Source organism: Bison bison, unplaced genomic scaffold, assembly GCF_000754665.1.
Source record: "Bison bison bison isolate TAMUID 2011002044 unplaced genomic scaffold, Bison_UMD1.0 scf7180017864293, whole genome shotgun sequence".
Lineage (NCBI taxonomy): Eukaryota > Metazoa > Chordata > Mammalia > Artiodactyla > Bovidae > Bison > Bison bison.
This window is the reverse complement of record NW_011494865.1, coordinates 1,984,643-2,008,298: the sequence shown is the minus strand read 5'-3', so window position 1 is coordinate 2,008,298 and position 23,656 is coordinate 1,984,643. Positions and strand designations below refer to the sequence as shown.

The window sequence follows — 23,656 nt, the reverse complement described above, 5'->3', positions numbered from 1 at the left end:
TATTGATATTTCTCCTGGCAATCTTGATTCCAGCTTGTGTTTCTTCCAGTCTAGCGTTTCTCATGATGTTCTCTGCATATAAGTTAAATAAACAGGGTGACAATATACAGCCTTGACGAACTCCTTTTCCTGTTTGGAACCAGTCTGTTGTTCCATGTCCATTTCTAACTGTTGCTTCCTGACCTGCATACAAATTTCTCAAGAGGCAGGTCAGGTGGTCTGGTAGTCCCATCTCAAAGAATTTTCCACAGTTTATCGTCATCCACACAGTCAAAGGCTTTGGCATAGTCAATAAAGCAGAAATAGATGTTTTTCAGTCATAGGTTGGTTTAAAACATTAGGAACCCAAACAGTGTGTTATTCTACTTTGAGCCAATTCTGGATTGGCTTGTTGAAAACATTTAAAGAAATTTAGCAAAAAAAAAATCCTGTTTCAATAACTTTACTTTCTTATTTCCTCAGTTGTTTGGGAAATTAGTTATTTGTTGGATTTTTTTTTTATATTAATATTAAACATTGACTGTCTCGATCTCTACCAGAATGAAAAGCAATTTATTTAAAATGAAATCTTATTAGACTAAACAAGTGCTTTAGATTTGAAAGATAGTATGTTCCATTATAGATCAGAAATTTCCTTTTTTGTACAACATACTGATTTTAAACTTTACCAACAGGGTAAATTTCTATTTTACTATTTAGGTCTTTGTCCCAATGATCACATCAGCTCCAAAATTATTTATTAAAAACAGTGTTGTGTGTTTTAGGGCTAGAAAGGCCTCCTTACCTCTGCCTAGTGCTTTATGTTCATCAAGCCCATTCTTCTCAGTAACCCCAGGATGAATGGTCCCCTTAGTTAAGAAAGCTGAGCTTCACATTGAAGGGTTCACCCAAGATCACTGAGCTGTCAGACTTGAGCTTAGGGCTCCTGACTCTCAGCCAGCACTCGTTGCTCAAGGATCTCACAGTTGGGCTTCAGAAACATTTAGTTACAGAACAAAGTCAGACAGAATGGTGCCCGCGGGGCCTTCTAAGAAGGAAGAAATTATTCTGAACGTGAAAGCAGAATGTGGTCTGGTGGAACACAGTTAATTGGTTTGGCAGAATGGAGGGGCGCGCAGTTGTAAGCTTAGAGAAATGGAATGAGCAGGTGGAAGCTGGGGTGTAGGACCACGAGAGCTCTCCACAGACTGACCTGACAAGAGAGGAGCGTTGCCCATGAGGAATGCTGGGCTCTGAGGGGAGAGGAAGGAGCTCCTAGAAGGATGACCTTAAGCACCAGTGGAGCCACTCAGGGGTAGCCTGATTTCCAGTGAGCGTGAAGGTGTGTTTGGAGTGAGGGGAGGAAGAAATGTAAGAAAGGTTACAGATCATTGAATGGGTTTGCCTAGAATTGCCAAACAAAGGCAAATGACTACTTGGACTTGATGGTGAGGTTTCAAACCAGGGGCATAGGAGAACTGCCCACAGAGGGTGAAAGGCCTGCCTAGGACGTTTCAGCTCTGAGCTAACTGCCCCTGTAAAAGGTGCTGCAGCTCAACTCGATCCCTTACCCTGCCTGTTGTCTAAATGGAGGGAAAGGGTCAGTGCTAACCGGCAACTTTTTTCATGGGCTTCTGTTAGATTTTTAAAAATGGGAATGCAGCAGGTTGCAATTGTGAAGTTGTAATGGCATGTCTTTCTTGTTTTGAAATATTTCTCTTTATGCAGTGACCAATGATACCCAGTCACCTAATTCTGCTCTTGTTCTACAGCCTGGAGTTCTCGGGTACTTTGAGTTCAGTGGCTCACCCCAGCCACCCGGTTATTTGACCTTCTTCACCTCAGCACTGCATTCATTAAAGAAAGGTAAACAGGATTCATATTAACACATTAGTGCTTTAACCAAAATGTATGTATACTGATACCTACTTTTGCATAGGTTATCTTTGTGATTTATACATTTTAGTTCTCTTGATTCTTTTTCTCTGTATTTGTATTACATTGTTTATGTTCTATTGACAGAATTGTTTGCTGTTTCAAGGACAGTCTCTTAAATGTTTAGAGACTTTTTTTTAATGTAGCTTGATCACACAGTGTCTACAGTGTTGTATTTTGCACTTTAAATTTTCTTATATTCTCTCCTTTTGTGTGGAGTTGGACGTTTTGATAACAGTTTTTAGTGGTTGTAGGTTGTATGAAAGTCATGTCATGTTACAGCATCAGCCTATGGCCAGCTTCACTACTCTCAGATCCATATATACATGTTTTTCTACTTAGCTGAATCATATCTTATTTGAAGCCCTGCTTTGTAAGTTAAACATTGTATCCTGCCCGTTTTTTCACATTGCTCCATTTTCTTTCTCTGTATCAGCTGTGGCCTTAAATCAGCTTTCTGTTAGATACTTTCATCTGCTGTTCACCTCATTACAAGCTGTGGTCCAAGCCTCTTCCCACCCCTGGACGAGACCAGTGGGCACTTAACTGGTACCCAGTCTCCACCCTCCTTCCTCACATGGGGGCCGCTGTGCCAGCCCTTCTGCCTGAAATGTGTCCTCCCGTGCCCAGGGCCCAGGGCCCAGGGCCCAGCTCTCCACCTTTTAAACCCCTGTTTATCCTCCAGATTCCCCTCAAACAGCACCCACCTCCTCAGTCTCCCATGCTGGGGAGAGGTTTGTTGTTTTCTTTCATACCACTCAGCCTAGTTGATATGATGTGTCTACTTGTGAGATGATTTGTTTACTGTCTGTCGTTTTCCTGGGACTGGGAGGTTCTGAGGGTGGGGACCGTGTGTCTTCAGCTCGGTGTTCTTTCTGCAGCATCTGGCACATAGCAGGGGCTCAGTCATTGTTTGCCAGATGAGGGATCACACTGATCTTTCAGCCATCCTCCTGTTACTGGGTATTACATTGCATCAGTATTTGGGGGGATAGTATGATAGCATACTATTAATACATCAAACAGTTATATTATTGGCCATTTTAGTGTGTACATTGTCTTAAGGTTTTATGCATAGAGAATCTACTGTGTGCATGCTTTTCACGCAGGGGACATTGGGAGAGGAACTCAACCTGTCACATTAGGTGTCTCTTCTGTCCCCTTTAAGACTGGGCTGCACAGCTTCAGGTGACTAAGGAGGCTCAGTGAGTCAGAGTTTGAATTTTGAAGACAAAATACTGCCAACTTAAATAAGCTTAAGCAGATGTTCAAAAATCCTCTTAGAAAACTAAATAAAGTCCTTTGAAGATGATGTATAAAAGGGTAGCCTAGAGTTAGTCACTAGAATAATGGCAGCATTCAAGTTCTTGAGTTAGAGAAGCTGTTTCAAGATTTGAAAGGGTGTGTTGTTATCCAGCTAACTTACAATGTGTGTTAATGTTTCATCTTAAATTACCTTTTCATTCAGAGGTTTCCAAAACATTGCTTCTTTTGGAAAAAATCTTTCCAAATATAAGGTAGTAGTCTTTATTCCCTTTTTTTTTAAATGTAGTTGACTTAATAAAAGTTTTTTCAATAAGTTTTTTTTTCTGTTCCTTTTTTAAGCAAGGAGGGTAACAAATGGGTTAAGACTACCTGAAGGTACAAAACAAATCTTTTGATCATATGACTAATTTTGACAAATGATTATATCAAATTTCTTCTCGGAATAAATCTAGCTCAGAAAATTTACTGTATTTCTTCCCTCTCTAGTTGGGTCTTGTAAAATCCTGTTGCTTATGGACTTTGCAAGAACTGAGTTCATTGTATTTAATAATTTTTCACTCCATTTTTGTGGCTAAGCTCCCACTTAAGCTTTAATAAGCCATTTTTAGAAGAAAAACACAAATTTGGAAGGCTGACTTTCTAAGAACTGTGTACTGTGAAGGATTACTGAAGTAAACCTTCCTTGGGCCCCTGGGTGTTTTTCACCTTTGCTCTCTCCTACACTGAAGTCAAATGGAATTTTACTTACTATTAATAGCCGATGTTCAGTATGCAGGCTTTTTTTTTTTTAACAGGACAGTTTGAAATGTAAATTCTAGGTCATTGTTGCGTTTCTGTCATGTACACAAATTGAGGCCTGAGGAACATTTGACCCGTTTAACATTTGGTTATAGAGAGCTTAACTGATGAAGTGTTTAGACTGTTGTGGTAGAAAGCAGATGTCCTGGTTCACCAGGCCACGAGCGTATATAAAATGCACATGTCTTTCCATTGCCTTATGGTTTTTTTTTTTTTTAATTGCCTTAGAAATAGCCAGGACACTCTCTAACGTTTGTTTAGCTTGCCATTGGTCTACAAATATTTTGAGAATGTGCCGTGTATGAAGCACTCTGCCTGGTGTTGGGGGTGGGCTGCTGTGAGAGGCCATCTCAGTCCCCTGTGTCCTCTGCCTGTTGGTCTCCATCCAGGTGCCAGTTTGTCAGTTTATGTTGGCCCTGCTGTTAGATGGTTGTGGGCAGTAGCCCTTTGTTATATTTCTGTCCATTATTTTCTAGCCATTTTACTTTTATCTTTTTTTTCCTTTATATAGCAGTTCTGTATTTTCATGTAGTTAAATCTATGGTTCTTTTTCTTGATCTGTTTATTTTTTTAAAAATCTGATCACTAATTAGTTCACTTTCTTCTCTTTGGATTTTAAAATTATTTAGCACTTTATGCTGCCTGGGTTTACCTTGGCTTAAAATACAGAGCACAGTTGATTTTCCTCACTTCTTACTGACTAATCAGTTTGCTCTATTTACAGAGTAATACTTCCTTTATCCTTCATCTTGATGATGCCTGCTTAACCAAAAAATATTTTCTTATGTGTAATTGGGTCTATTTTCTGTGTTTTTTCTTGGTCTAGAAACCTCTTTTTGTATGAGTAAATATAATTTCATTTCTTGCTCTGTAAGTGAGTACTTGGTGAAGTCTGGACTCTGCTTCTTTTAGTTCTTGTGTTTTATGAAATGTTCTTTTATATCCATCTATGCATTGGGCTGGTAATTTTATTAAGTGTTTATATTGACTTAGAGGTAATTGACATTTTCATAAAATTTAGCTTCCCTTTCTAGGCTCACAGCATCATTATTCATTTATTCAAACCTCCCTTTCAGTTTTTTGTAAATGGTCTTGGCATGTATGCATACTCAGTCATGTCTGACCAGGCTCCTACGTCTGTGGGATTTTCCATGCAAGAATATTGGAGTGGGTTGCCATTCCCTCCTTCAGGGGGTTTTCCTGATCCAGGATCAAACCCATATCTCTAGTGTCTCCTGCATTGGCGGGCGGGTTCTTCACCACTGCACCACCTGTGAAGCCCCACAGGTCTTACACACCCTCATTTCTGATTAATCCTCGCAAAGTGCTGAATGATTAACTGCGGGCTGGCATTCTGGGTGTGTTTCCAGATCCTGGGGACGCTGGTCCCTTGTACTTTTCCTCTTTCTAGACTGCCAAGCCTTTCCTCTTTAAGCCTTTTCACCTTGATCTTGGCAGACAGGCTCTTTCTTCTTTTGCCTAAAGAAAACTTGATGGAGGGGTTGATATTTTTAGGGTGCCTACTTGATTTTTTTCTGTCTTATGCTTGTTTATTTACTATAAAGATGTGTTATGGTAAAATGTTGTTATAGTCTGCTATGATTCAGTGCCCTTTTTAAAAGAGAAAGTTTGCAAGGAATTTCGTCCATTTGACCTTCAGAAGGGATGCAGTGCTTCCTGAGGGGAAAGCGGGGTCGTAGGGGCTGCTATCTGGTCCTTAGCCTTTGTCTGCCCCGGCAGGGTCCATAAACTTAGACAAAACACGCACCTTTTCTGTGTTTGAGTTTCTCTGCCATAAAATGGGAGAGAGCGGAGGTGAGAGGGTAAGTGCTTGTTTTACAAGGCCACATCATGTGTGAATTATGTTGTGTGTGAATACAGTTATAGTCTGAAAGTCTGTAGTAGTTTAATGGGAAAGCCACCGACTGGAAGCGCCTGAAGCAAGTTCTGGGTCTGGATTCTTACAGGCGACTACACCAGGTGTTCTGCACCTAGACCAGCCAGCAGGTCTTCCTCTTCCCTTTCCCTGAGCTCTCCATCCTTGCTGCTTTTTGTGTAGTTAGCCTTCTGTGACCACCTGTGGATTCAGCCAACCCTGGGTTGAAAATATTAGGAAAATTCTAGGAAGTTCCCCAAAGCAAAAATTGAATTTGTCACACATCTGCCAACTAACTGACATAGCATTACATTGTATCTACAACTATTTTTTGAGCATTTACACTGTATTAGGTGTTACAAGTAATCTAGAGGTGATCTAAAGTATACCAGAGGATGCGTGTAGGTTACATGCAAATGCTGTGCCGTTTTGCACGGGGGACTGAGCATCCCTGGATTTTGGTATTCAAGAGGAGTTGGGGCCGGGGCTGGAACCGGTTCCCTGTGGACACCAAGGGGTGACGGTGAGACATGGTGTTCTCCCCATGGAACTGACTGCATCTCTGTCCCACAGGAATGTGAGCTAGTTTGTTCAGACAGTATTTACTGAGTGCCTTGAGGCCAAGGTTTCGTCATTGGGCTCTTGCAGTTCTTAGAGTTTAGCTAAAAGTTTGAATGAGTAAGTTGTAAAGAGCACGTTACCTTGAGATTGCCGAGGGAGTGATCTTCTCAGTGGGATGTTGTCACTTTGGATCTCCTGCCCACCTCTTCCATGTCCCCTTATGTCTGTCCTTTCAGGTTCCCTAGACCAGAGTTGCAGGAGTCACTCACCCTGGGCTGGACGGAGGCCTAGCCTGGCTCATGCTTGGCTTCTCACTGTCTCCTGACACTAGAATCCTAATGGATTGAATTGAAATACACATGATATTTTGGAGAAGTAAATGGCAGCCCACTCCAGTATTCTTTCCTGGAGAATCCCATGGACAGAGGAGCCTGGCAGGCTATAGTCCATGGGGTCGTAAAGAGCTGGACATGACTGAGTCACACACACACACGACATTTAAATGTCATCCTCAAAATACACTGAACTGTTAACTAAAGACCCACTCCCTTCTTTCACCTTTAGGAATTCCTGAGTGTAGTTGACAGCAGACTTTGTGACATTAGTCTTCTAAGGAACACTTTTGGAAAATAACCCTTGCAGCGAATTTTTTAAAATAGAAATTGATTAGAGGAAGTAATTCCAGTGTAGGGTCCCTCTCCTCCACCAGGTGGCGATTTGTGGTGCTGCTATTTGCTGGGACAATCCCGTCAGGACACAAAAAGGTCCCTTCATGAATAAAGCTTTTTTGGAGCACTTTTCTGTTAAATTATGAAACTTTATACAACATCAAGAGATCCGAAAGGTAGGATTTTCTTATCCTGTAAGTGACATTCTTAAAGTCATTGAAAAAACAGGGAGCTGGGACTTCCCTGGCAGTCCAGTGGCTAAGACTCTGCACTTCCAACACAGGGGGCCCAGGTTTGATCTATGGTTAGAAAACTAGATCCCACATGGCTGCAACTAAGAGTTCACATGCCATAACTAAGAAACACACAAATAAATAAATATTTTTTAAAAGGCCAACAACCATTAAAAAAAAAACCCAAAAAGCAAGGGACTGACTTCTTAGGCAAGGTTGACTCTGAGATTACTGTATTTCCTCAGGTTCCTGGGTCTAACTCTTGGAACTTTGGACCAGGCATTGGATTTAACAGTTCTCCATGAATGAAACAGGTTCTTGATCAGTTGGTTTTCTCAGATAATCTTTTTGTTGAGATTATTGAGTATTAATGAGTTCCGATTAGTGAGTATTGTTGTCACTATACTCACTTGCAGAGAGAAATCTTTTTCTAACTAACTGCTGGTGATCTGAGGCCCTCTGGGTACTGATTAATATACATTAGAGTAAACATATTAAGAAGTCCATATGTCTTTATTCGCATTTAAAAATGACTTTTAATTATGTTGCTATTATTTTAGCAAGGATATGATCATTTTTCATAGGAAATGCTTTTATTCCCATTATGACATTTCCTCAGCCTTGTAAGTGCTGCTCAGTTCAGTTCAGTCTCTCAGTCATGTCCGACTCTTTGTGACCCCATGGACTGCAGCACACCAGGCCTCCGTGTCCATCACCAACTCCCTGCTAGATAAGCACTAAGCCCAAAACCAGACATTACTGTTCTTGAGTTAGATTCAGAAGCATGACATTAATTCAGCGAACTTTGGAGGGTCCACTTTGTACTCCAGCTGTGAAAAAGAGTAACACTTCTTACCATCCATAGTGCCCCCATAGGGTGGCCCTCAGGTGGGCTTGTCCACAGAGCGAGTGCAGTAACACATCTGTGACAGGCTGTGTCGGAGCACGGAGGTGTGGGGGCGTGCGGGTCAAGTCAGGGAAGACTGGAGGTGGGCCAGGTTTCCCAGGAGGATGAGGAGTCAGGAATAAGAGAGTGAGGATGAGGAACAAGAGAGCGGAAGACAGGTGCTGCTGAGAGAAGCAAAAAGTGTGCGGAGAGCTCAGAATCAAGCTTAGTGGTCACTTGTAGATACTCTGATTCCTTGGACCCGTGTGTTTGAAAGATTTCACTGTCTTTACTTTCTAATTGTTTTGTGGTATTTTCTACCTTTTTGAAGTTTACCTGTTTTATGAGTGTGTATGTATATGTGTTTTTGTTGTTGTGTTTTGGGGATTTTCTCTTTGGCCACGCTGTGCGGCATGTGGGATCTCAGTTCCCAGACCAGAGATGGAACCTGTGCCCCTGCAGTGGAAGCATGGATTCTTAACCTCTGGCCCGCCAGGGAAGTCCCTGTCTGTGTGTGATTTGATTTTTGATCCTATTTTTTTCAGGGTTGTTGGGGGTTTTTTGGTGGGGTTTTTGTTTTTGTTTTAAGCTGAAATAAGACTCCTAGGCAAAGAACCCAAAACATTAAAATCATGAAAACCTCTCAGGGATCACCTTCTGTAATAAAGTCACACACTTATAGTAAAGCCATTCGGTTCAGACAAACCCAGCTCTGCCCTCCACTTGACTGCTTGTTATGTAACATTGAGCACGATAAGTTGATGCTGAACAGAGCACTTTACCCGGAAGATCCAATCTTCACTGCCACTCTTTGAAGTAGAATGTTACCTTCTCAGTGTTAACTATCTCAGCTGAGGAGACTGAGGCTTGGAGGCCTCATTCACTGACCTCACAGACCCCAGGTCACTGTGAAGCAGAACAGTGGCTCCTCAGAGATGTCCACATTCTAACCCCAGGACCTGTGAATATATTACATTGCATGACAAGAGGAAATGGAGGTTGCATGTGGATTTAAAAGTGGAATTGAGAGGCAAAGAACAGTGTCAGAGTGATCCAGTGAGAGAAGGACTTGTCTGGCCATTGCTGGTTTTGAAGACGGAAGGGGCCACAAACCAAGGAATGCAAGTAGCCTCTGAAAGGTAGGAAAGGCAAGGACATGGATTCTCCCCTGCAACCTCTGGAAGGAACACTCCCTGCTGACACCTTGATTTTAGCCCAATGAGGCCCGTTTTAGACTGCAGCCTCCAAACTGTAAGGTATTTTTTAAAGCTACTAAATTAGTGGGTAATTTGTTACAGCAATAACAGTGACTTAATATAGTCATGTCCAGTACGTGATGAATGTGATAGGAACTGCAACCACATCACTCCATCTGCCTCTGCTCTCCTGGGATGAGGAGGTAGTGATTCTCACCTCCAAGGCTTTGCTCATGATCCTACGTAAAATGCAGAGCCTCGCCCTAGTTAGTGTCTGTCTTTTTCAGGGCCTAGCCAAAGTCCTGTGGGAGTTGTAGATACTGCCCAGTCAGCGTGACATCTGGCGCTCTGTAGACATAGAGTGGAGATTTCCATCCACCGGCTCCTTCCTTGGAACTCCTGTTGCACTGCTTGGCTGTGTCTCCCACTTAGCAACGAACGTTGTTTTCTGGTTTCTCCTGGGCGTTAGTGGCATCTTCTTACCTGTAGTCGGGGACTCGCTCTCCTGCCCAGTTGTGTCAGTGGCAGGTGTCCAGTGTGACCACGGCTTACTCTTTAGGTTCCCCACCTGCGGCGTAAGGGAGCTTTGCCCTAGTTGCCTCTAAAGGAGACTTCAGCTTGAAAATGCTCTGGCCCGTGGCCTGTTTTTTTTTTTTTAGACCTGGTAGCTAAGAATTGTTTTTATTTTTGTAAAGCGTGGTTTAAAAAAAAAAAAAAAAAAATATATATATGAATGACACCAATGCTAGACCCTAAGTGCAGTGTAAGAGGGGATAGAGGAGGAATTTCTAAGGAGATAATGTTTCTTTAGTGAAGTCTTTCCCTCCCTGAGACTTTTTTTTAAAGAGGAACTTAATTGAAATACATACGAGAGATGTATGTATTTTACATACATGATAAAAAGATGTATCATTTTAATGTTATGCTCTGACTAAATGAGAACAATGGTGTGAGGGTGTTTACAGTCGTGTTAGTGTATAGGACAGTACCTGTTTAGCTCTATAGTTTATGTTCCCCGCAAATGATGAATTTGGAATGATGTTTTTCTTTCCCTCCTTCCTAACTCACAAGTAGAAGGAAAATCACTGCTAAGAAGTTATATGTTTACTTGGAGTTTAGCAGTATTTTGGCAAGCACCAGAACATGCATAGTGTGTCTGTGGTGCCCAAATGCCAGACTTTTTTCTACATAATTGTTTTGTGCTTAGGATTTTGAGGGAGTTGCCTGATGTCAGGATTCTGTGCTTTCATTGTCGTGGGCTGGGTTCAGTCCCTGGTTGGGGAACTGAGATCCAGTAAGCCATGCCGCACAGCCAAAAAAAAAAGAAATTGACAATGTAATAAATCTCTGAGTCACATTTCTGTGGAAAAATGCCAGCCATAGCTATAGTTCATGTGCTGAAGACAAACATTTCTATACAGTTGCATTTCTTTGCAAATTTTTTTATTCTGATGAATGCATGTAGCATTGGAAGTGCATGAAGTCATCATCCGGTGGCTGATGCCGAGTCACTACAGTGGAAACCCTAAGTAACCTTGGAGGGGCTGTTGTTATCCCTGTTAATACAGTCCTGCCGTCTTCCTTTTTCTTCCTTGTCCAAAAGCTTGTAAAGAAGAGTGGGAAAGCAGAAGTTAATAAAAACGTCAGAGTAGAGAGTAAAGTGAGAATTGTTGGCGGCCTGGAAGGGACCACAATACAGGTTTTGCCTTTGGGAATGTGACCACTTCCCAGAGTAAAGAATTGAGAGAAATTTTCCCAGGGAGTAAATAACTTCTTAGCCATGTAGGTTAAAATCTACGTGACTTAATCCAGTGGTACTCGGTCAGTTTTGAAGAATATCGTGGTTTATTAGTTAGTAGTATTCTGTATCAGTCTTTTTCTCAACCTGCTGTTCCAGTTTGCCCTGAGAGCCCTGAGAGATTAGCTCATGCAGAAGCCTCCTGGAGAGCAGATGGCCCATTCAGTTCCAGCATGTCTGCTCATTCTTTCAGTGTATCCTTGGGTATCTCACTTTGTAGGACACCAAATACTGTTTAATGTAGCCCTCTGAGAGAGAATTTCAGAAGCTCGGCCATTTGTACCCAGAGTCACAAGGTCTAGAGCCCCACCTTTTCCTTTCTGCAGGAGAGAGTGGGACACATTCTTAAAGTAACCATTCTCTTCTATTTAGAGAGGTTTTCATGGAAAACATCTTTGTCTTATGTGTCCTTCCCAGATAACTGTCCATTATTAAGGTTTACTGGCTGCTGGACTTATCTGAGGCTAATCTTCCTGAGTTACATGAATCTTGCTTTTTCGTCATGGTCACCTCAGCATAGTTCAGTAGAACTTTAACATGAACCACAGAGATATTTTAAAATTTTCTAGTGGCTGCCTTAAAATTGAAGAAGAAATAGGTGAAATCAATTGAATAATTTATTTTATTTAACCCAGTGTACCCCAATTATTAGCATTTCAACATGTAATCAGCATAAAAACTGTTGAGATATTTTACATTTTTTAACCAAGTCTTTTATATGTAACAGCACTTTCATACAATTTACAGCTGAAAAAGTGTTTTACATACCAGTTTTATATTGTTTCATTTTGTGTATTTATTTTTATTGAAATATAGTTTATTTATAATATGATATTAGTTTAAGGTTACAAACTCATCTTTTGAATGTTTCCTTGAAACTGAGTTGAGTATCACTTTCAAATTAAAAGTCAAATAAAGTAAAAAATTTAGTCCCCCAGTTGCTCATGTTTCAAGTGCTCACTAGCCACACGTGGTGAGTGGCTACCACCTAGGACCGTGCACTTAGGACCTAGGCCTCATTATCCCGGTGTCCTGGGAAAAAGCAATTATATCCTAAGATCCTGAGTCTCCTGTAGGCACCTCCTTGAGCTGATGCTTCAGTGTCCTCCTGGTAGTCTGTTAGTTGGTGAGTGTGAATTGTGTAGCTTTGCTTCTGGCAAGACTTATTACTAATTTGAAAGCAGTTAAACATCTATTAATGGAAAATCTGAAAAAATAAAATTGAGTCATTTTGCTGTACACCTGAAACTCATACTAGATTATAAATCAACCATACTTCAATAAAAAGGGAAACAAAAAACCTTTTGCTAACAAAAGGAGCTAATTTTTGTTCTTTTCTGGAATGTTTGAGAATTTTAATATTTTGCCTCACTGAGGTCTTGCCTCAGAATGTATGCTGCTGCTGCTGCTAAGTCGCTTCAGTCATGTCCGACTCTGTGCGACCCCAGAGATGGCAGCCCACCAGGCTGTGCCGACCCTGGGATTCTCCAGGCAAGAACACTGGAGTGGGTTGCCATTTCCTTCTCCAATGCATGAAAGTGAAAAGTGAAAGTGAAGTCGCTGAGTCTTGTCCGACTCTTAGCGATCCCTTGGACTGCGGCCCACCAGTCTCCTCCATCCATGGGATTTTTCCAGGCAAGAGTGCTGGAGTGGGGTGCCATTGCCTTCTCCACAGAATGTATGCAGTTTACCTTAATACCAAACTGAAGTTTTAATGTTAAAAATTGAATTTAAAGCAGTGGTTTTAAGCAATAAAAGTAGTCTGATATTAAAACATTATGCAGTGACCAAAAACAAAACCCCCTGATGCATACCAGAAAGATCACAAGTGAGCCAGATGAGTCTGAGTGGAAACCAGATGGCATTTCAGGTCTTTCCATTCTCGATGTGTCCTTGGTGGTTGCCAGGAGGTAAATGGTGAAATGGTGTGTGGAAGGTCAATGAAAGCTCCACCCAGAGGGGTAAGGGAAGCAGGAGTGGAGCACTGTGAGTGACGGAAAAGAACCCCAAGCTCATGAAAGGCAGCAAGGGGTAACCCTGCAGTAAGTGCTGGAAGTAGGCAAGGTTTCATGGGTCAAAGCAAGGCTGTTTGTTCCTCACAGCACGCAAACAGCGAAGCGCCATGCTGTATTGTCCACTCATCCCTAGTCCCATGGGGAGCCTAGCGGTGGCTGTGTGCCCAGTAGGTTGCCATGTAGCTAAGGGAGACCAGACCAAGGACTCAGATGATAGACAAGCTATTTGTAGCAGACAGTAGACAAGCCAGTCTTCTTGCTGTGGTCATCTTGATGTCTGTGTGACCAGCTACAGAAACTGCTCAGTAACTCCTGCTTTCACCCAGATGTTCTTTCAGGATGTCATGCATGTTGCAGTAGTCTTTCTGACACCTTTCCCTGGATGGCTCATAGACTGAAGTCAGCTGGTTACCTGGCTAACAGAATTTATTAAGACTTTATTATTATTATTAATTGAATAGGATCATGCCATTGTTGGACCCACTGATGGGGAGGGAAGAGCATGGTTCTGAATTTGTTTTTTATTATTCAGTACATTCAGAATCCTCAGTTAAAATATTAAAGCTTCATTCATTTTGGGACAAAATTATTCGTTTTATAATCGACAAAGACCCCTATTGTAGAAAGCCCTGGAGCCCTGCCTGACAGAATGTTCTGGATATGGAGAGGAGAAGTGTTATTTTCGTGTGTCATTCTTACACTGTGAACTTCGCCTGCTAATTTAAGTGCTCCTTATACACAGGAGACTACACAGATAAACTGCTTTTTCCAGCAAGATTTCCACTATCTGAAGGAACTTTTAAAAGGTGTGATTCTTATACATTTCTGTGTGAAAAATAAAGTTTTGAAATTGTAGTATGTTTGGGCATGTTAAAATCTGCCCCGTGCAGGCGGCTGTCCGTTCTTATGAATGCAGCTAAGCTGGTTTTTGAATGGCTCCTTTCAGCTTTTGAGTTAGACTGTCACTCCTGATTCGTCTGCTCCAGTAAATCATGTTGGTGACTTTGGCGGACTCTCAAATGAATTTCCTACTGGCTGCTTCTCCTTCACCCCTCTCTCTATCGGTGGCGGTCTGCCAATATTGAGCCTACTGCTGGATGGAGGGTGGTGTGTTTTCTCCTACCAGTGCATTTCCCCTCCTGAGTCCTGCTTTTTCTTCCAGCAGCTTTGGAATCTGAAATTATATGTTATGCCATTTTTTTTTTTTTTTTTTTAAATTTCAAATTTGAACCAGTTTTATAGCTGCAGAAATGTTGCGCGGATGGATGGATCCGGAGTTTCCTAACGCTCTACCTTCACCTAGCTCCCCCCAGTGTTAACATGATTTAACCATTTGTGGTGGTGCTTTTGTCAAAACTAAGAAATTAACATTGGTCCAGTGTGAAGGTCTGTAAACCGCAGACCTTATTTGAGTTTTGCCATTGTTTTCAGTAAAGTCTGTTTTCTATTCCAGGATTCAGTCTGGGATCCTGCATCGCAGCTAATTATTTTTTCTCCTTAGTCTCCTCCTCTGACAGTTCCTCACTCTTTTCTTACTTTCCATAACATGGACACTTTTGAAAAATACTGATTGTTTATTTTGTTGCTCAGATTGTTCCAGCTTTGGCCATTAGCGTCTTGGGTTGGTGCCTGTGTCCCTTGAACAAATTTTCCTCTTTTTATGAGCACTTCTTTCCTGACTCAACAAGATGTTTCAGGCTCATCTTGTACTGCCTTTGCCCCAGCGCTGGGATCAGCTTCTTTTCCAAGAAGCCCCAGGTTCTTTTTATTGGAGAATGACATTTAGAAACCCAGATCTGGGGCTTCTTGATACTCAGTGTCATTACTTCTAGGCCCTTTCAGCAGGTAGAGAGCTCAGACATATATGTGTTTATTCCTACACACATGCATGCCTCTGTTCTATATCTATTATCTGTGTCTTAAGTCATAAGTTTATACTAAAAGTTGTAAGTTTATTTTAATTTCCTCTGATTCCAGTCTAACACTGCAGCGTTTACTCTAACTTTCCTCTCTTCATATATAACTTCTTTCTCCTTCCCCGAGAAGCCTGGCTCTCGCTGTCTTGACAGTATCCAGTCAAGATACTGTTTGCAGCTCTTCTCTGGTTCAGTTCTTTGTCCTCACCCACCACCACCCCCTCGCTGAGGTGTGCGGTGTTTGCAGTGCTGTCAGGTTTATCTCGGAGGAGGCAGTGGCACCCCACTCCAGTACCCCTGCCTGAAAGTCCCAGGCATGGGGGAGCCTGGTAGGCTGCAGTCCACGGGGTTTCGAAGAGTCGGACACGACCGAGCGACTTCACTTTCACTTTTCACTTTCATGCTTTGGAGAAGGAAATGGCAACCCACTCCAGTGTTCTTGCCTGGAGAATCCCAGGGACGGGGGAGCCTGGTGGGCTGCCATCTATGGGATCGCACAGAGGCGGACACAACTGAATCGACTTAGCAGCAGCAGCAGGTTTATCTGTTAGTGCTTGTGTTCCACATTGGATCCCCACTCGGTGGCTGGTGTAATGAGTCTAGGTTTTGATCATGAAGGCTGTGAAACGTTGCTGTGGTTCTAAGTCTGGTGCTGAGAGGAAGATTAGGCTGCCTCACTCCCATTCTCTGGCTCCCATTGCCCACCGCACCCCGCGCTTTGCCATCCACCCTATATATAAGCCTTTCCTGTCATTTTGGGCTTATTCTTCTTGTGTTTCTTTGGTTCTGTGCCATTTTCAACTCATCAGGTTTATGTTAGATTGTCCAGCCTGGTGTGAGGGACACAGTCACTCTCGCCTCTTCCTCAATAGTGACTCCTCCTCTGAGAGGAAGAGGCCACCCCTGCTGGAAGGAGGGCTTGTGTAAGTAAGCTAGAAGCTTCGTGTGTTTACTTAGATATCACTTGGTAACATCAAAAGTTTTTTTTTGTTGTTGTGTAAATAATGGTGCAGTGAACATCTCTGTGCACAGGACACTTTAAGTGATTTTGACTTATTTTCATAAGACTTGAGTCAGAGCTTGCCAGGTGGCGCAGTGGTAAAGAATCCACCTGCCAGTGCAGGAGACACAAGAGACATGAGTTTGATCCCTGGGTCAGGAAGATCCCCTGGAGAAGGAAATGGCAACTCAATTCCAGTATTCTTGCCTGGAAAATTCCATGGATAGAGGAGCCTGGCAGACTACAGTCCATGGGGTCACAAAGAGTCAGACATGACTGAACGACAGTGTAGCACACAATGTTTAACTGATATTTTACTCAACACCTGCTAGTAAAGCAGAAAGAGGGTAGGAAAAAATGTACCTTTTCCTATGTCGTTTTATCCACCCTCTTTTAATACTACATGTTTTAGTCAACTTTTAATCACACAAATATTACATTAAATATACTCCTTAGGGGGAAAAAGAATGCTTCACACATAAGGATCAAGTCCCCTTTGATCTCCAACCCCCAACACAAAACAGTTTTTATTATCCTTTCAGATTCTGTGTACATTTGTAACCATATGTGCCTGTAGGAGAAAACATACTTTATAAGTGTGAGGGATTTTTCCACATAAAAGGTACACTGTGTCTTTGCTTTTTTACTCACATGTGTCTTAGAAAATCTGTTCAGGCTGTATAGATTGCCCTGCCCCACTGTTTTCAACATCTGCAGGCAATTCCTTGGTGACTGCCCTTGGGTGTAACTCTCAGGGCACATGTGTGGGCACCAAAAGGTGGATCGGGGGCTGTGGGCCGTGTCCAGGTTCCATTGTGGACAGCACAGTGGGTTGCTCTCCCAGGTGGCTGCCAGTCTGCCTTTTCCACCAGCTTTGCAGCAGAGCACTCATTTCTTTACTGGTCATCAATATCTGGTATTTCCTATGTCTCAGATCTGGGGCATTTTGAAGGTGAAAAGTGGCAATTGTGTTTTCATTTGCTTTCCTCCAAAATAGCGAGGTTAAGTGCACAGTTAGCCTCTTACGTTTCCTTTTCTGTGATTTGCCCATTTTTAACTGTTTTATTTTTCTTAGTAATTCACATGAGTTCCTTGTATATGCTAGATTGATTCATGTAACTAACATTTATTGCTCAAGAGATCAGTACACACATGCCCAGATGCTGCTGTAGATGCTGGGGTAAACAGCAATAAACAAGGTTTTAAGAGGAAGTTGGACCAAAGAAAATCTAAATAAATCAGTAGGATTATGTAAATGTTAGTAAGTGCTGTTAAAAGCTTACAGTAAAGCTTAGAGTAAAGAGAAGGCTTGAGTCAGGAGGGAGCCTTGGTGTCCGCTTACAGACCATCCTTTCAAGTGTTTTTGCCTGGAAGCAGGTGGTCAAGGAAGCCTTCTCAGAAGGTGGGGTGGGAGCCGAGATCTGAATGATGAGAAGGAACTGGCATGGAAATGTCCAGACGGAGAGAATAGCATGTGCCTGGGCTCTCAGGTGAGGCTCGTGAGTAGGGAACAGGGACTGAAACAGCGCAGGTCCTAGTCGGAGGCAGGTACTCGGGAGGAGACATGCGATCTGTTTTAGGAGGTAGTTTCTTTGGCTCCTCCTTTTCGGTCTAGGCTAGGTGGCCAAAACGAGCTTTGCTCCGGGGAAATTTGTGTGTCAAGATTTGATCATTGGGTTTTGTGGTTGTTTTAAGGCATAGGCTTTTTCTTTTTAATAAAGGAAAATTTTCTGTTTCAGATTACCTAGGAACAGTACGATTTGGGGTTATCACAAATAAGCATCTTGCGAAACTGGTATCCTTAGTACACTCTGGAAGTGTGTATTTACATAGACATTTCAACACATCACTTGTAAGTATTTTAAAATCACGTTTCTATTAGCGCAGTGGTTCTTAACCTTGTTTAGATCACAGACTTCTTTGAGAACTGGGTGAAATCTATAGACGCTGTCTCTAGGAGAGTGCACATGGTTTTATATGCAAACCGAGTCCCCTCAGCCCCTTCTGGAGCCTGTGCCCCAGAGCTCTTGGATTTAACAGCTAGAAATTCTGTTTATAGTCTTAGACTTTGACGCAGCCTTGTTAGCTTTCCTTCTTGGATGAAATGGCAGAATTGCTGTACTGGAGAAGTGTTCCTCTGGGACCATGTTCTCAAAGGTTAAGGTTCCATTGGGTGATATCCTCTGTTCATTTGTTGCATTTATCAAGAGTAGCAACGTGACACGCTTTTCTCCTTTAGCTGATGAGATGGACTTGGAAGTTCTTGTCAAGTCACAGTGAGAAGCTGGTGGCTTCCCGCCCCAGAGCGCCTGGGTTTTCCATTGTTGTCTTTGTTCCCTGATTTTGTTTGCTTGTTGGTGGATTGGCCCCAACTTAGCTGTTTCTGAGCTTCTGAGCTGTGTTGTGCTTAGTCCTGTGCTTCTGCTCTGTTTATTGCTACTTCCTCAGTCCCAGCGCTGAGTTTATTTTCTTCAGTGTTTTCTCTCTCCGACTTCATTGACGGCGTCAGTGACTTACAGGTCGAGTGAGGACCCGAACCCCCGTACCAGTGCGCCCAGCCTTTAAACCCACGCTCCCCTCAGCTCAGCGTACAAGGCTCTTGCCTGTGGGGGGACTGCTGAGGGGCGCCCCCTGTGGCCAGTCTCCCTGGCTTCTGCCTTTCTCTAGTAACCCAGATGGCTTTACTTCTTGCAGTTTATATTCCCAAAGTCAAATATATTCCGTGTTTTCCAGATAGAATTGTTCATGAAGACAATTAACATTTTTTTCCACCTCCCACCATCCCACTCTGGGAATAAAAATCTGACGATTTTTCCTGCCGCCCGCCCATTCTCCTTGTGCCTCTGTCTTAAGTTTCTTTGGACTTCATCTGCTTCTGCTGTCTATCATTTTCCTTCATCCTTCTTTTGTAACATGCTTTACAAGCAACGTGTATCATGTTTATGTATAGTAACAGGTACTGAGAAAGAAATTTAAAATAGATGGCGAAAAGAAGATAGGACTATGAGAAAGATATTGAAAAAGATACTGAATTCATGGTGTCAATTCCATAGTTTTTAAGGGTGGCTCATTGACAGAGCAGCAGAATTCCTTTCAGCAAATGAAATATTAATGGGATACCAGTATTTTTTTTTTTTTTTTAAGTAAAAGCAGTGGACATCTTGTTATAAGTCAGTTTAAACCTCTATTTGGGGAAGTATAAAATATCTTATTTTGTGGAACTCTCCAAGCATTTTGGGGGGGGAGTTTTGTTTGAAACCCTGTAATTTACATCATTGGAATTTCAAAAATAATTTTATGTTGACATACTTTGTTAGCAAAAAAGCAAAAAAAATCTAGGCATATCTCTCCTTAATTCTGTACACATAAAGTATGATCTGTGGCCTTGTATACAAGTTCTAGGTCACTCAGGGTTTCATGCAAATATTTGTTGAGTTCCTGCTCTGTGCCAGGTATGGGGGTGGGGAGACAGGTGAGCAAGGCAGATATAAACTTCTGTTCTAACAGAGAGTCCCCAAGGACAAGGGAAACATGATTTTCCCAAGGGTAAAATGACCCCTGACTCCATCATTTCTGTTTCCTTAGCAATCGCTTTATGCAGGAAGGTAGAGGTCACTGTTGCCAGCAGCAGGCAGGGAAACTTATTTGTTGGTAGATTAAACAAATTCATCTTTTCTGCCTAAAGGGAAAAGATGAATCACATGATCTGAAAGTCACCTCTCACAGCAGCTTCTGCTTTCCAAGCCGCTTGTGAGGAAGCGCCCTGTCTGGAGTGGCAGAGCCAGAGTGCAGCCGCCCAGGCCGCTCCGAGCCTCGTTTTCCTCACCTGTGAAGAGAGGGCTGAGGCTGGGCAGGGGTGGTGCTGCCGTCCCACCTCGCCTCTTATGTCTCTGCGTTTGTCCTTCCCAGGTCTTTCCCAGGGAGGTCATCAACTACACCGCTGAGAACATCTGTAAGTGGGCCTTAGAAAACCGAGAGACGCTCGTCCGATGGCTGTGGCCGCATGGCGGCAAGAGTCTCCTGCTGAACAACGAGCTGAAGAAAGGACCAGCCCTTTTTGTATTCATACCTTTTAATCCCTTAGCCGAGAGTCACCCTTTGATAGATGAGGTAAGAGCCACAGTGGGAAGAGGTGTCTCAGAAGCAACAGGCGAACCTCATTGGCTTCTCTCTTTCCACTATCAGAGTGGTTTCCCTTACTCGCTGAGTGGCTGCTGCATTTCATGGTATCACTCCTTCCTGTAAGTGGGCAGGAGAGCCTGTGCCTTCTTGGTTGGGACCCACCATGGCCTCTCCAGCCACGTTACTGACAGTGTCTCAGGTCTGGTTGAGGCAGAGCAGACAGGGCGGTCAAACCAGGCCTCCTTGAAGACGGGCCAGGTTCCCTCTTCCTGCAGTGACTGATGTTCGGGAGAGGTGTGGAGCGGGTGGACAGCACAGGCGGGGTTTAGTGTGGCCTTGGGGGTGCCGTCATCACAGGCATTTGGCCAGGCTGGTGGCCCTGACCATGCTCAGTCCAGCAGTGGCAGGGTGACCTTGGGACCCCATGTTTTCCTGACCCTTCTGTGGCTCACAGAGCGGTTTTTGGAGCCAGTCGTCAACAGAAGCCAGCCCCTCCTGCCTGCCTCTTCTGCGTGTGTTGCCTGTCTCTGGGTGTGAGTTTATTTTATGTATGGATCGTTCGGGGGCACTTAGAGCAATAACAATCAGCAGAGAGCGCCTGGGATTGCTCAGTTGGGTTTACTGGGGGTTTAATTTTTTCCTTCCCTCCAGGATCCCTTAATTGGCCAAAACCAATTTCAGAGAGTCCGTGAACCACTGACCAGGCTCACCAGATGCTGCTTCTCCCGGGCCCTCTCAGGAGCCTTCCTGAGGGAACGGGAAGGCAGGACCTTTGGCAGGCCAGGCCCCTCCCGTGACTACTCTGGAGCCTCTTTGCTGACATAATTCATCCCCGCTGGGGGCCTTCTGAGTGGACGCTGCTCCTGTGGCTTAGAGGAGGGAGGAAGAGGAAGTGAAATGGATCTGCTGATTCTCTGATTAGGGAGGACTTGAAGTAATAAGACTTCATTTCTTTGGAAAATCTTCACAACACGGTTATTCTGTGAACTAAGACACTCTTACTTTACTAAGATGCTCTAGTCTTAAGAGTTTTTAAAGTTGTTTCTAGTAAATGTGGGGTTTTCAACCAGCCATCCCCTGGTATCCATGGGGGTTTGGTTGCAGGACCCCCGCATATACCAAACTCCAAACATGCTCAAGTTCTGTATTGTAAAATGGCATAGCATTTACATATAACCTACGCACATTGTCCTGTATATTTTAAATCTATCTCTAAGATTACTTATAATACCTATATCTAATACTGTATAAGTGACAGTGTTAGTTGCTCAGTCGTGTCTGACTCTTTGCGACCCCTTGAACCATAGCCTGCCAGGCTCCTCTGTCCTGGGGATTTCTCAGGTAAGAATACTGGGGTGGGTTGCCATGCCCTCTTCCAGGGGATCTTTCTGACCCAGGGATCAAACCTCCATCTTGTACGTCTCAATACCATATAAATGCTATGTAAATAGTTGCCTGTGTGCAGCAAACTCAAACTTTGTTTTCTGGAATTTTTCCCCCCAAATATTTTTGATCCATGTTGTTTGAATTGCTGATACAGGATATGAAGGGCTGACTGTAGTTGAATTTTTGTGGGTTTGGTGGGGCCTGGGGGTGGTGATCTGTCTTTGAATATAAAGTAGTACCCAGATGAGGCAATAGGGCAGCTGGCTCTTTATTAATCACATAGGCTTGAACTTTTCAGTATAATGTGCTGTCGGAGCCTTACCCTTTAAGAAGGGCTGAGATGTTCTTGTGTGTACGTGTGTGTGGGAGGGGGGGACCAAAACACTGGTTTTATCATCTAAAGTAACCTTTTTTATGCCCAAGAACTGTTCGAACAATTTGTTTTTTTCTACAAACACATGTCTTAAATTAACTCTGTCCGTAAGTATCATGTGTTATAAAATATGGGTTTTCTTTTAAATTGGAAAAGTACTTACTAAATGGTTTTTACACACATGCGCACACACATGCACCCTCTTTAATGAAACAAAATCCTGAGTGACTTAACACCCTTTAACTAACTACCCATGGCAGGATTTGACTTAAGTTAGCACAGTTCTGTTTCAGGGAGTATGAGTGCCTCTGGATTAGAATGACTTGCTTGTCTTTTGCATTAAACTGGGGTGGTGTTGGGTGGTGAAAGCTCCTGAGTTTGGAAATGGAAGAGTCCTGGAATGCAACTTGAATCTAAATGGCTAGCACTGATCTCAGGGTAAAGCCGATCATCTCACCAAGAAGCGGGATTGTGTCCATTCGTTCCCCCGAGATGCTTTCGTTCACCAGGTGTTTACTGAGCCTTTGTTACGTGCCTGGCACTGGGCGAGGCTTAAGGGGACGGCAGGCTAAATCAAGCCCAGTCCTGCCCGTGAGGATCCCTGAGCCTGTGGGGAAGAGGGGTGTCTAGACAGACAGTTGTGAGGCTCTCTGGGAAGGACTTCTGGGACCGTAAAAATGGGGAACCTGCCTCTCCCCCGGCTGGGGTGGGGTCACCTTTACTGGTGTAGGGTCTTGGGGAGAGTCTTGAGGTTTGCCAGATGGAGGAGGCTCTGACCAACCAGAAAGGCAGACTTGGGTCAGACTCTGTTTGGTTTTACCCTCCAGATAAGGGGAGCCACTGAATGTCGTTTGGCAGAGGAGCCTCATGCTTTGGTTGGTATTTTTAAAAATAAGGGGTGGCAGTGTGGAAGCTCAGTGGGCGGGGGAGAGAATGGCGGTCTGTGAGGAGTGAGGCCGAGTCGAGGCAGTGGCCGTAGGGATGCAAAAGGACGCTGCCCAGGTCAGTGCTGGCCTGACTGGAGGCGTGGGTGACGTGGAGGAGAAACTGAGGGCTGGCTGATGTTTCTGGTTTGACAGTGCCATTTTCCAGGGAGGCTGGTGCAGGAGCAGGAAGGCACAATGGAGGAGTATGGTTTGGAACAGGTTGAATTCGTGGGCTCCTCTGGTGCATTAATTTATTTGGAAACATAGATGCCAGGAAATAGTTGATCTACTCGTTAGGTGCTTGGCAAGTGTTTTTAGGCTAGACTGTTATATTTAAGAGGAAGAATGAAGACCTCCTCTGGAGGAGTTTAAGGATATAAAGGAAAATGACTCAGCTGGGTGTTCAGACTTAGATTCTGTTCCTGGTTCTTCGATGACCCAGATGTGTCTTGTGGGGTGAGCTGCCTCACCCCATCACGTGATAGGCTTAGACATCTCCCTCTAAGACCCCTTCTATCTCTGAACAGGTGGTTCAGTATTTAACAGAGTGACATGATCTGAAATGTGACCCAGAACCCTCTATTAATAGCTCTAGGTGTGACAGCTTCCTGTTTATTGCTGTTTCCGGCCAGGGCTCTTCCTTCTGAATCAGACAGGATGCTCTCTAGGCCTACAAGCCCCAGTGTCAGTCCCTTGGTTCCCTACCTCACCCCACGCCTCTC

General features: G+C 43.5%; 1 protein-coding gene across 1 annotated transcript in view; it reads left to right on the top strand.

Moving 5' to 3' along the window:
* Positions 1 to 23,656, top strand: part of TXNDC11 (thioredoxin domain containing 11) — a gene marked incomplete at its 5' end in the record, with an annotated part of 52,720 nt that overhangs the window by 17,310 nt on the left and 11,754 nt on the right. The window contains 3 exons of the mRNA XM_010850690.1: positions 1,752 to 1,845; positions 17,867 to 17,979; positions 20,037 to 20,368. Coding sequence (XP_010848992.1) covers positions 1,752 to 1,845; positions 17,867 to 17,979; positions 20,037 to 20,368 — 539 coding nt within the window. The remainder of the gene's footprint in view (positions 1 to 1,751; positions 1,846 to 17,866; positions 17,980 to 20,036; positions 20,369 to 23,656) is intronic.